The sequence below is a fragment of the Arachis stenosperma genome, chromosome 5, assembly GCF_014773155.1.
Source record: "Arachis stenosperma cultivar V10309 chromosome 5, arast.V10309.gnm1.PFL2, whole genome shotgun sequence".
Taxonomy (NCBI): domain Eukaryota; kingdom Viridiplantae; phylum Streptophyta; class Magnoliopsida; order Fabales; family Fabaceae; genus Arachis; species Arachis stenosperma.
This window is the reverse complement of record NC_080381.1, coordinates 118,675,866-118,689,959: the sequence shown is the minus strand read 5'-3', so window position 1 is coordinate 118,689,959 and position 14,094 is coordinate 118,675,866. Positions and strand designations below refer to the sequence as shown.

At 47.5% G+C, this 14,094-nt stretch overlaps 1 protein-coding gene across 1 annotated transcript; it reads left to right on the top strand.

The window, feature by feature from the left end:
* Positions 1-12,199: 12,199 nt before the first annotated feature.
* Positions 12,200-13,474, top strand: LOC130981227 (uncharacterized). Its single transcript, XM_057904837.1, has one exon. It carries the CDS (start codon positions 12,200-12,202, stop codon positions 13,472-13,474), a length of 1,275 nt encoding a protein of 424 aa, XP_057760820.1.
* The last annotated feature ends 620 nt before the right edge of the window (positions 13,475-14,094 follow it).

Here is a 14,094-nt window from a genome sequence, read left to right as displayed (position 1 = left end):
CTTGCTTCCTCTTTTAGGACAACCATTCTATGATTTCTTAGTACAAGTCATTGTAAATTGGTTGAATTGTTGCTTGATTTATGGAAACAATTATCACATATAAAGTTATTTATGTGATTTTACTTAAATACTTGGACTTTTGAGATGGTTTATGAATAAAAAGTCTCAAGTTTTATTTGTTCAAGTATTTCTAAGATAAACATGTATCAGAAAAGTCACAAATCATGCACAAAGATTAAGATGGTCAGATTTTAGGAAACATGAAGTTTGAATAATGAATAATGGATAATAAGTCATAGCTGCCTCATTGGCTGGTCTAAAATATCTGCTCCTTCATGATCAATCTGTGGGAGCTGCAATTTGTGTCTCATCCTCTAGTAAACAGTGATAGCCCAGAAAATTTTACCATGAGGGGTAAAAATATAGAAAGCATTCAAGTGTATCATAGTTTCAAATATTTCAGTGTTTTTAGTCATTAATTTTAATCATAAAATATATACATCTTTGATATTAATGACTAAAAATACTGAAACACAGGAAATACTTGAAATGTTTCTAAAAATATACAGGAAAGTATATTTTCTTTTTATGGATATGTTTACTATTTGAAATTGGAATTATATACATATATTAGAAAGAATTATAACTATTAAAGTTGATCTAAAATAATAGCAAGTTAGTTTATAACTGTTTTCCCTTCTATATTTCAATATGGTTAAATGTATATATTTTTAAATGTTTTTGATAATGCGTATCCTAGGACATTCGTTGAGATTACTATTAGAAGTTTTTAAACTTTTTTCCTCTAAATATGCGTTTACAACTAGAGAAATTTCATGGAGTCTAAGAAAAGTAAAATAATAACTCAATAAGAAAAATCCAAAATTAAGAAAAGAAAAGCTAACAGAAACAAAGAAAAGACATAATAACAAGGATGCTAAATAGCAAGAAATTCATGAAGGGATGATCTGCAGCTGGAGTTTTGGTTGAGTGACAATATATGATACTTTTTAATATGTTGCATCCGAGTTCGAATTAAAAAAAAAAAAAGAAAGGGCTGTTGTCCCAGTATATCACTCATCAGATTCAGTCTACAAGAGCCTTTTGTTCATTTTCAAAGAAAAAATAATACAACAGCCTTATTTTTTATTGATGTGAATTTTGCACATGCTTTCTTGATCTTTTTATTTGTAATTCTAGATTTTTCGGTTATAGAAATTCTAATATTATATTATGAAATTAGAGGTAGAAACACAAATAATTTATCTTTTAGTCATGTACTCATGTATAGTATGATTCATTTTTCTCTTGACCATTTAAAATGGTGTAGCATCACATTTGGAAAAAAAATTAGTATTGGGTACCCATCAAATTTTTTCATTGGATGATATTTTAGCTTTAGTTAGCAGTGACACTCACCATTAATTTAAAATATTCATGTGAATAACAAAACTTTCAGATTGACAAAACGAAGATAATAATAATATGGCTGTTATTCTTCGATCTATCATGATAGAAGTACTCTTGATGATGTCACATTAACACCATTTTTCTATAGTTCAGTTTATGATGAAATTTGTAGCTAAACTAACTTATGTTATTCCAGTCAAAGATCAAGGTCAAAATTGCCTAAATCAAAATAGGTTTTGGTCTGTTTCATATATGTCATTAATGGTCACGCCTAGATTATTCATAATATTGATCATTAATAATTTTATAATGTTAGAGATATAATTATTTATATTGTCTTCTCTTATCAACTTAAATTTTTGGGGGAAATGGATCCTCTCAATTTTTTTTAAACAATTGAGAGAGTAAAGTGTGATCTCTTGCTATTAATTTTATAAGTTGGACCAAGAATAAATATGAGAGAGAAAGTAATGAAGGGTTAGACTTAATTTCTTTTTAACAATTGAGAGGATCTATTTTTACTTTTGCGATGAATGATTTCATGAAATCAAACAAATCCAAAAAAAGCTCTTATTTAAAGAAGAGTTTAGAGATATAATCATTAATATTGCCTTCTCCTATTAGCTTAAATTTTTTAAATAAATAGTTTTATGACAAGTATTATGTCTTGTATATTATTACATATATACTACAATAAGTAGAAGATATAAAAAGGTTTAGCTTAAGCCTTAATTAAATTTTATAGTTAAATATATATTTTTAAATGGTTATAAATAAAAACGTAAACTATAAAAACTGCATCCAAATTATATTTGCGCTAACGAAAATGTCTCCGAATTTTGTTATCAGCGAAACCATCCTCAAATAATTTAAAAACGTTTAAAAAATGTCTAATTGTAATCAAATACCTTCTCCATTAACAGAAGAACATGATGTGGTTCACTTATTACTAATAGCAGAGTTTTACTTGCCATATAAAAAGTTTCGATTGTCACATCACTCTTTTTTATTAACATATAATATTTCGGTTAATAAATGTGCATTTTTGTCATATTTTTAAATAATTTAAAAATATTTTTATTAATAATAAAATTTAAAAATAATTTTATCAGTAATAAAATAATTTAGATATATTTTTTATGATCTATCCTAGCTAAGTTAATATAACGCAACATTTCATTACATTACAGTTCAAATACACTGGTCTAGGAGAATGAATCCTCTTAAATATAGTATAATAAGATATCACACTTAACATACTATTTGGGAGAAAAAAATTAAAATTATTTTTATTAAATAATATAATGTTCGGGTGTCGGGTTCCGGACAGATCGGGTGTACAAGTGAATGGGTGAGGACGCCTTAGCTTTGGTCGCGTTGGTTGCGGGTTTGCCGAGTAGACGAGCACTTGTCCTAGAGAGGTGATAAGAGGGGGGTGCCACCTGCAAAGACACTCCGACGCTCAAGTCAGCTAGTGCGCAGACGGGGGAAAAATGACATGGAAAGGTGACGTACCTCGGGAGAAGAGCCAATCTTCCCTTTATATACATGTCAGTAATGGGCCCCTCATGAGGACAGGCCCGTATTCTCAAGGACGCTGTCCTGCGGCCGCGTGTGGGTCGCATAGGACACGTGTCCGGGTCGTTTGAAGGACGCGGAACCGGGTCGGGTGGAGCTCGGGCCGGATCGACCCGTCGGTTCCTTGGGCCGGGCCGTAACAGTGCCCCCACGCGCCAATGGTAGTTGTGGGAGCTATCAATGGCGTGTTGTCTCGCCTCTCATCCGGGATCGTCTGGTCGGCCGTTCGTGATAAGGATATGCCCCTAACGCGCGTGTCCTTTGGTTGTACAAGCAACCGTTTTGTCGCATCGTTTCCAGTGCCGAGCATTAAATGCTCATAATGGGGTGGAAAACCCTTGCTGAAAAGACCATTCTGCCCCCAGACGTTTCGCGCTTCCTGGGGGGGGTAGTTTTTAAACAGGCCAGTTTTGGTACTCCTTTCTTTCTTTTGTATCTTCCTTTCTCTGCCTTCTTCTCGCTCCCAAACCTCAACATTTCTTTGCAGCGCTGTTGTGTGCCTCTCCCTTCGCACCTTTCTTTATCAACTGCTCCGTCCTCCTTCCACTAATTCAGGTAACTTTCGAATCATTCTCCCTTTTATGCATTATTTTTGCATGTTTGTTGTTTGGTTTTTTGCTGTTGTTGCGTATCTTTCAAATTGTGACTAGATGTGTTAAGGGGGAAAGTACCATTCCAGGGTAGGTTTTTTCTTGTCCTTTTCGTGCTTTAGTCTCGTTTGGCCTTAGTCGGGGAGTCGTGGGGGGTAGTGTCTGTATTCGGCCTGAGCAACCGATCTCTTAGACTGACTGGATGGTCCCCCCATGTAGGTATGGCTCGCACGGTTTCCCGGGCTTCCGTTAACCCCGCGGCGCACGATCCCTATGCTTGGGTCGTTTCCGACGTGAAGGATTCGCCTAACCAAATGGGCGAGGAGGAGCTCACCGAGTTTCGACAAGCCGAATACTTGTGTGGAGGGACCGACGAGGAAGCCAATTATGACGTTTTTGTCCCGGCTCCTCACGAGCGATTGTATGAAATCAACTTCCAACACCCCCGAGTCGCTGACTGGATTTGGTTCTACAAGTCCATGTTCACCCAAGTCGGAGTTCGTATTCCGTTCTCAGCCTTTCAAATGGCGCTTTTGAGTCGAATTTCCGTGGCGTCGTCGCAGTTGCATCCGAACAGTTGGGCCTCGATTCGCTGTTTCGAGATGGTTTGTGAGTACCTCGAGCTGCCGGTGTCCGTAGATGTTTTTCTCTTCTTTTTCAACCTCACAAACCCTTCAAAGGAGGGGAAACACAAAAAGGGGTTCATGTCCTTCCGGTCTGCCCAGGGTCGGAGGATTTTCGGTTTGTTTGAAGATTCCTATCATGGGTTTAAGGACAAATATTTCAAGGTCCGCCCTGTCAAAGGTCGTCATCCCTTTTGGCTGTCATTAGAGGGGGTACGCCTTATTCCGACCTATTGGAGTTTCGGAGCAGGGTCGAACGCCTTTATTAAGGTTACTTATGGAGGTATGTCGGCGGTGGATAGGCAGATTGCCGAGGTGTTGATGGCAGTCTTTGGGAAGAATCAAGTAAATCCCCATTTCCTTATGGGTGACCGGGAGGCCGGTCGTAATTATATTTGTGAGAAACTTTTACTTTACCCTTTACGTTTTTACTTTTATTGGTGTTTTGTGGCGATTGACCGACCTTCTTTGCTTTCCTGCAGTGGAGATGTCTGCGTCGGTGACGGGTCTTCCCAACTTATTCCAAACTTTCCTCTGTACCAGTGACGACGAAGGGGACAATGAGGAGTCTGCCGCCGAGAAGTCTACAATTCCACCGGAGGACAAAACTACTTCCGTGCAGGAGGCCACGGTTGACGGGACCGGGACCTCGACCCAAGCTCCCCAGGTCGAGGGTGACAAAACGGCTCATGCCTCTCCCTTCCGCGAGGTGATAGGCACCGGGGGTTCGACGCCTGCCCCTAATGTCGATGACGGGGTGGAGGAGGTCCCTAACCCTAAGAGGAAAAGGAAGATGTCCTCCAGTCCCGAGGGGGCCCTTACCGTCATGGAGAGGAATTTTGATGCCGGGAACTTTATAGATTCCCAGCTGATCCCTGGTACTGAGGAGTATTTCCACGAGTCTTCCCTTGCCGGGCAGGCGAGGTGGATGTACCGCACTCTTTTGCGGGGCGCCGTGATAGCCCGGAAGGCCGAGTTTGAGCTGTCCGGGATGGAGTCCCTCCGCAGAAGGTTGGAATCTAGTGGGAAGGCTAACAATGAGCTGAAGAGTGAAGTCGAGACTCTCCGGGAGCAGTTGACCCAATTGAATGAGAAACTTGACGCCGCGGAGAAGAAGGCCACTGCTGCCGAGAAGAAAACTGCCACCGCTGAGAAGAAGTTAAAAGACTCGGACGCCACGATTTCTTGCCTTGTCGAACGTGAGATGACTTTGGAGAGCCAGGTCGGCGCGGCGCAGAAACGGGTGGCCGAGGTGGAGAAGGAAAAGCAGGCCGTGGAGGCCGAATTGGCAACGTGGAAGGCTAAATACAAAGATGTATTGAAGCAGGGGAAGGGTGCGATTTTGGCGACCGAGGAGGCTCTTAAGGCTCAGGTCAAAGTCATTGCTCCCGAGTTTGATACGTCGGCGATTGGTGTTCTCAAAGTCATTCAGGATGGCAAAGTTGTCGACGTCCCCAAGAAATGAATCTTCTGTTTAAAGTTTTTGTTTAGCCGTTTTGTTTTGGCTTGTGAACAATTTTGATTTTAGCCGTTTTGGCTTATGACGATTTGATTTTAGCCATTTTATTTTGGCTTGTGAACAATGACCTTTTTAGTCGTTTGCTCGTGTTGTCGTGATAAGCTTTTTCTTATTCGTCTGGTCGTGTTATCGTTTCTATTAACCGTTTTTGGTTTGTTGTCGCTATTTATATTGACGGCCCGTGGCCTTTCGCGTAGTCATGTTACAACGGTGGTTGACGGGTTCCCGGGGTGATCAGTCCCGGGGTCGCGCGTCGTCGTTGGTCGTGGTGGGATGGTTTATCTGGAGAATTGAGTGACAAAACAGAAGAGAAAATTTGCACAAGTATATCTTATTCGGTAATCGTGTAAAGGACTCGTAAGTCGCTATGAAAAGTTCAAAACTTAAATTTGCAAATTAACAACTTAGCTAGATTGGTCGGTTTGTCGCGCCATCCTCTAGGAGTAGAATCTTCTTAGGTTGTCCGCGTTCCATGTTCTCGGGACTTCTTTGCCGTCAAGCCTTTCTAACTTGAAGGCTCCTTTTCCCATCACTTTTTTGACCCTGTAGGGGCCTTCCCAGTTCGCCGCTAGCTTGCCTTCTCCGGGGGTTGGTAGGCCGATATCGTTTCGCCTCAGGACGAGGTCGTTCGGCTCGAATTCCCTCTTGAGCACTTTGGTGTTGTAGCGCAGAGCCATTCTTTGTTTAAGTGCTGTTTCTGTCAAATGGGCCATTTCCCTGGCTTCATCTATCAGGTCTTTTTCCACGGTTTCTTCCACTCCTTTCAAAAGTAACCGTGGACTCGGTTCACCGATCTCTACGGGTATTACTGCGTCCACCCCGTACGTTAGTCGGAAAGGAGTTTCGTTAGTGGAGGATTGTTCAGTTGTTCGGTAGGACCAGAGAACCGATGCTAGTTCGTCGGCCCAAGCACCCTTTTTATTGTCCAACCTCTTTTTTAGCCCTGAAAGGATAATCTTGTTGGCGGACTCCACTTGTCCGTTCGTCTGAGGGTGTTCCACCGAAGAGAACCTTTGCTTTATGCCCAGGCCGTTGAGGAATTCCGTGAACTTTTTATCAGTAAATTGCGTGCCGTTGTCCGAGATGACGACCTCCGGTATCCCGAATCGCGTTATCACCTGCCTCCACATGAATTTCCTGCAATTGGACGAGGATATGTTGGCTAGCGGCTCGGTTTCCATCCATTTGGTGTAGTAGTCGATTGCGACTATGAGGTATTTGACTTGCCCCGGGCCGACTGGGAAGGGCCCTAAGAGGTCGACTCCCCATTGAGAGAATGGTCGGGAGGTCGTCAGCAAGCTTAACTCGGAGGCCGGCGCCCTGGCAAAGTTGGCGTTCTGTTGGCACTTTACATATTTTTTGACAAACTCTTTGGAGTCCGCCATCATCGATGGCCAATAGTATCCGGCTCGGATCAGTTTCCTCGCTAGGGCCTTGCCTCCGATGTGGTGCCCACAGCAGCCCTCGTGGACTTCCCTGAGGACGTAGTCCGTCTGATCGGGGTGTAGGCACTTCAGTAGGGGTTGGTTGAGCCCTTTCCTGAATAACTGTCCTTGGATGACGGCGTATTTGGCCGCTTCCCTTCTCAATTTCGCCGCATCCTTTTCATCACTAGGGAGTTTGCCGTGTTCTAGGAAGTCGGTGATGGGGTCTAGCCATGAAGGACCTAGGCTTGTCACGTGCAGCGTGATTGCTGGTTCTCTCGTCATGCCTTGGATGAGAGACCGGTTCCCTTCTCCCGGCTTTGTGCTGGCTAACTTTGATAGGAGGTCTGCCCGTGTGTTCCTTTCTCTAGGTACGTGGTGGACCGTGACCTCTTCGAACTTTTGGCTCAAGCTCTTAACCTTTTCCAAGTACTTTTGTAGCAAAGGGTCTTTGGCTTGGTAGCTGCCGTTTACTTGGGAGGTGACGACTTGGGAGTCGCTGCATATTTCTAGTCTTCTTGCACCGACTTCTGCTGCTAGGGTTAAGCCTCCTATAAGGGCTTCATATTCTGCCTGGTTGTTCGAGATGGGAAACTCGAATCTGACTGACTGTTCGTATACAACCCCAATCGGGCTTTTCAGAATGATCCCGGCACCTCCGAAGGTCTGGTTGGAGGCTCCGTCCACATGGAGCTTCCACCGTGTACTCACCTCTTCGCTTGGATCTCCCGTTACTTCTACTAGAAAATCCGCCATCGCCTGCGCCTTGATGGCTTGCCGGGGTTCGTATCGTATGTCATACTAGGAGAGTTCGATGGACCAAGTCATCATTCTTCCCGCCAGATCGGGTTTTTGGAGTACTTGCCGGATCCCTTGGTCCGTTCTGACGACAACTTGGTGACTCTGGAAGTACTGCTTTAACCTTCGTGAGGAAGTTAGAAGTGCTAAGGCTAGCTTTTCCAACTTGCTATACCTTAATTCTGCCCCTTGCAAGGCCCTGCTTATGAAATAGACTGGCTGTTGAGCTTTTCCGTCCTCCCGTACCAGAACTGCGGCCAGGGCTTCACTTGTTATGGCGAGGTACAGGTATAGTGGTTCCCCGTCCTTCGGCTTCCCGAGGACGGGTGGTGCCGCCAGGATTTTCTTGAAGTGCCGAAAGGCCTCTTCACATGCGGGCGTCCACTCAAACGCCATCCCTTTCTTCATGAGGTTAAAGAATGGCAGGGCCTTTGTTGCCGAAGCTCCGAGAAATCGGGATAATGAGGTCAACCGCCCTGCCAACCTCTGGACGTCTTTGATGCAACCCGGGCTCTTCATCTGGAGTATTGCCTGGCATTTCTCCGGGTTAGCTTCTACCCCTCTCTGAGTTATCATAAAACCCATGAACTTGCTGGCTTCCATGGCGAAGGCGCACTTGAGGGGGTTCAGCCTCATACCGTGTTGACGGAGGGACGCGAATACACCCGCCAGGTCGTTCAAGAGGTCGTCAGGTCGTGTTGTTTTTGCCAGGATGTCGTCCACGTAGACTTCAACTGTTTTCCCTATGAGGTCGTGGAATATCCTGTTCATCAGCCTTTGATATGTTGCCCCCGCATTTTTCAAGCCAAATGGCATTACCTTATAGCAGAAAGTTCCTCCCGGCGTTATGAATGCCGTCTTGTCTTCGTCAGGACGGAGCATCGGTATCTGATTGTAACCGGAGTAGGCGTCCATGAAACTTAGATACCGATATCCCGCCGCGGCATCGACGAGTGCATCTATGTTAGGGAGGGGGAAGCAATCTTTGGGGCATGCTTTGTTAAAGTCAGAATAGTCCACGCACATTCTCCACTTGCCGTTGTGTTTTCTCACCAATACCACATTCGAGAGCCATGTCGAGTAGTCCACTTCCCGTATGAAGCCTGCTTCTAGGAGGCTGGCCGTCTGCCTGGCCACCTCCTCTGCTCTTTCCGCCGACATCTTTCTCCTCCGTTGGGCCACTGGGCGTGCTTCCGCCTTGACAGCTAGATGATGTGAGACGATTTTTGGGTCTATGCCCGGCATGTCGGCTGGAGTCCAGGCGAACAAGTCCTTGTTGGCTCTTATCATTTCGATCAAAGGCTCCTTCAACTCATGTGGGAGGTTGCTGTTAACGAATGTGAACTTTTCCACGTCGTCACCGATTCTAAACTTCTCCAGATCCCCTTCTGGTTCTGGCCTCGGCTTGTCGTCCACCCTGGCATCAAGGTCGGCTAGGAACACACCGGATGCTTCCTTGGACTTCTTTCTAAGGGAGAGGCTGGCGTTGTCACAAGCGACCGCCGTCTCGAGGTCCCCCCTTATGGTCCCTATGGATCCGTCATCGGTAACGAACTTCATGACTAGCAGCTTTGTGTTGATTATGGCTTCGAAATCGTTGATTGTTTTTCTTCCCAAGATGATGTTGTAGGCAGTGGAATCTCGAAGGATTACGAACTCGGCCATCGCCGATCTTCGGCCTTGGGCTTGCCCCACCGAGATTGGTAGGGATATTACTCCGTCCGGTTTGATGAAGTGGTCGCCCAACCCGATAACCCCGTGCTGGTGAGTCGTCAGGTCGGCATCCTTTAGCCCTAGTGCGTCGAACACGTTGCGGAACATGATATTTGAATCAGCTCCTGTGTCGACAAGGATCCGCTTGACGAGGCCGGTTCCCACTCTGGCCGTAATGACCATGGGGGGGTTTTCCGGGGCGTCGTTGAACCATTGGTCTTCCGGGCCGAAAGAGATGGAGGGAGGCTTCTTAGAGTTTTGCACCGGCGGGGATGAGACCGTCAGAACCTTAGTGTCTTTCCTGTGTGCCGACCGGGATTTCGGCGCGGCAATTTTGGCCGTTACCACGTTTATCACAGTGAGGCCGTGGTCTCTGTCTTCGGGTTCTTGTCGCCGTTTGGCCGATCGGGTTTTGCCTTCTTCGTCTTGATCTCGATAACGTCTTCTCGGCTCCTTGATGAGGTGGGAGAACGCGGCTAGCTTTCCTTCCCTTATCGCTTGTTCTAGTGCATCCTTCAGGTCAAAACAGTCCTGTGTTTGATGGCCATAACCCTTATGATAATCACAATAGAGGTTCTTATTTCCTCCCGTACGGTCCTTAAGTGGTCGGGGTTTCGGTAGGATTTCCTTCTCAGCTATTTGCTGATAGACTTCCACGATGGGGAGAGTGAGTGGAGTGTAGTTAGTAAATTTCCCGACCCGAGGGAACGGTCTAGGTGCCTTGTTTGATGCCTCCTCCCTGGCTTTTTCTTTTGATCTCTCTCCGTCACCTGGTTGCCGAGCTTGGCTGTACCCGGACTGCCGCTTATTGGCAGCCACGACTCGGCTAACTTCCTCGTCGTTTATATATTCCTTGGCTACCGTCTGGATCTCATGCATCGTCCAAACCAGTTTCGTGGTAAGGTGTTTTCGGAAGTTCTCATTGAGGAGGCCGTTTGTTAGGCAGAGACTGGCCACCGAGTCGGTTAAGCCGTCGATTTCCAAGCATTCGTCGTTGAACCGATCTAAGTACCTCCTCGTCGGTTCTCCTTGTCTCTGGGTTATCCCTAGAAGGTTGATAGGGTGCTTGGCCTTCGCGATCCACGTTGTAAATTGGGCCAGGAATGCACGGCTGATGTCTGAGAAACTGTATATGGAACCTTGTGGGAGGCCGTTAAACCATCTGATCGCTGGCCCTGCTAGGGTTACCGGGAAGGCGCGGCATCTTACTTCGTCCCCAACTCCTTCTAGATTCATCCTGGCCTCAAAGGCCGTGAGGTGTTCTAGAGGGTCTTGAGTTCCGTCGTACCTCATGTCCGTTGGTTTGTCGAAGTGTTTCGGCAACCGGACCTCGAGGATAGATCGGTGGAACGGGGTGACGCCCATTATCACGAGTTGTCGTGTTCTCTCGGACCTCCCTTCCCCGTCTTCGCGACCTCTTGCCGCTCGGCGGGTCGGTCCGCCGCGGGAGTAGATGATCGTGTCATTTCGTCTTCTCACTACGGGTGACTCCTCCCGCGTGCTCTCCGCTTCCGTCCGGGATGCGGATGCACGCCGCGGGCGGCTTCGGTGAGAGTCTTCCTCCTCGCTCCTGGGAGATGGGGTATAGCTGGGATCGGTAGACCGTCCATCCCGCTCCCGGTCGGCCAGCTGTCGTTCTAGGTTCTGGACTCTGTGGCGTAGCTCCTGCATTATTATGGCGCTATCGCCGCCCGTCCCCCCGAATGGTCGTGTTCTCGTGTGTTGTTGTTGGGGGGACCTCCGCCGCCCCCTTAGCGACGCGACGGAGGCTGCCCCCTCCGCTCCGGCTGCTCGAGCTTGGTCGCCGGGACCCAGCACGACTTCCATTTAGGCAGGAGTTCCCACAGACGGCGCCAATGTTCGGGTGTCGGGTTCCGGACAGATCGGGTGTACAAGTGAATGGGTGAGGACGCCCTAGCTTTGGTCGCGTTGGTTGCGGGTTTGCCGAGTAGACGAGCACTTGTCCTAGAGAGGTGATAAGAGGGGGGTGCCACCTGCAAAGACACTCCGACGCTCAAGTCAGCTAGTGCGCAGGCGGGGGAAAAATGACATGGAAAGGTGACGTACCTCGGGGGAAGAGCCAATCTTCCCTTTATATACATGTCAGTAATGGGCCCCTCATGAGGACAGGCCCGTATTCTCAAGGACGCTGTCCTGCGGCCGCGTGTGGGTCGCATAGGACACGTGTCCGGGTCGTTTGAAGGACGCGGAACCGGGTCGGGTGGAGCTCGGGCCGGATCGACCCGTCGGTTCCTTGGGCCGGGCCGTAACAGTGCCCCCACGCGCCAATGGTAGTTGTGGGAGCTATCAATGGCGTGTTGTCTCGCCTCTCATCCGGGATCGTCTGGTCGGCCGTTCGTGATAAGGATATGCCCCTAACGCGCGTGTCCTTTGGTTGTACAAGCAACCGTTTTGTTGCATCGTTTCCAGTGCTGAGCATTAAATGCTCATAATGGGGTGGAAAACCCTTGCAGAAAAGACCATTCTGCCCCCAGACGTTTCGCAACAAAGGCCCTGCCATTCTTTAACCTCATGAAGAAAGGGATGGCGTTTGAGTGGACGCCCGCATGTGAAGAGGCCTTTCGGCACTTCAAGAAAATCCTGGCGGCACCACCCGTCCTCGGGAAGCCGAAGGACGGGGAACCACTATACCTGTACCTCGCCATAACAAGTGAAGCCCTGGCCGCAGTTCTGGTACGGGAGGACGGAAAAGCTCAACAGCCAGTCTATTTCATAAGCAGGGCCTTGCAATGGGCAGAATTAAGGTATAGCAAGTTGGAAAAGCTAGCCTTAGCACTTCTAACTTCCTTACGAAGGTTAAAGCAGTACTTCCAGAGTCACCAAGTTGTCGTCAGAACGGACCAAGGAATCCGGCAAGTACTCCAAAAACCCGATCTGGCGGGAAGAATGATGACTTGGTCCATCGAACTCTCCCAGTATGACATACGATACGAACCCCGGCAAGCCATCAAGGCGCAGGCGATGGCGGATTTTCTAGTAGAAGTAACGGGAGATCCAAGCGAAGAGGTGAGTACACGGTGGAAGCTCCATGTGGACGGAGCCTCCAACCAGACCTTCGGAGGTGCCGGGATCATCCTGAAAAGCCCGATTGGGGTTGTATACGAACAGTCGGTCAGATTCGAGTTTCCCATCTCGAACAACCAGGCAGAATATGAAGCCCTTATAGGAGGCTTAACCCTAGCAGCAGAAGTCGGTGCAAGAAGACTAGAAATATGCAGCGACTCCCAAGTCGTCACCTCCCAAGTAAACGGCAGCTACCAAGCCAAAGACCCTTTGCTACAAAAGTACTTGGAAAAGGTTAAGAGCTTGAGCCAAAAGTTCGAAGAGGTCACGGTCCACCACGTACCTAGAGAAAGGAACACACGGGCAGACCTCCTATCAAAGTTAGCCAGCACAAAGCCGGGAGAAGGGAACCGGTCTCTCATCCAAGGGATGACGAGAGAACCAGCAATCACGCTGCACGTGACAAGCCTAGGTCCTTCATGGCTAGACCCCATCACCGACTTCCTAGAACACGGCAAACTCCCTAGTGATGAAAAGGATGCGGCGAAATTGAGAAGGGAAGCGGCCAAATACGCCGTCATCCAAGGACAGTTATTCAGGAAAGGGCTCAACCAACCCCTACTGAAGTGCCTACACCCCGATCAGACGGACTACGTCCTCAGGGAAGTCCACGAGGGCTGCTGTGGGCACCACATCGGAGGCAAGGCCCTAGCGAGGAAACTGATCCGAGCTGGATACTATTGGCCATCGATGATGGCGGACTCCAAAGAGTTTGTCAAAAAATGCGTAAAGTGACAACAGAACGCCAACTTTGCCAGGGCGCCGGCCTCCGAGTTAAGCTTGCTGACGACCTCCCGACCATTCTCTCAATGGGGAGTCGACCTCTTAGGGCCCTTCCCAGTCGGCCCGGGGCAAGTCAAATACCTCATAGTCGCAATCGACTACTACACCAAATGGATGGAAGCCGAGCCGCTAGCCAACATATCCTCGTCCAATTGTAGGAAATTCATGTGGAGGCAGGTGATAACGCGATTCGGGATACCGGAGGTCGTCATCTCGGACAACGGCACGCAATTTACTGACAAAAAGTTCACGGAATTCCTCAACGGCCTGGGCATAAAGCAAAGGTTCTCTTCGGTGGAACACCCTCAAACGAACGGACAAGTGGAGTCCGCCAACAAGATTATCCTTTCAGGGCTAAAAAAGAGGTTGGACAATAAAAAGGGTGCTTGGGCCGACAAACTAGCATCGATTCTCTGGTCCTACCGAACAACTGAACAATCCTCCACTAAGGAAACTCCTTTCCGACTAACGTACGGGGTGGACGCAGTAATACCCGTAGAGATCGGTGAACCGAGTCCACGGTTACTTTTGAAAGGAGTGGAAGAAACCGTGGAAAAAGACCTGATAGATGA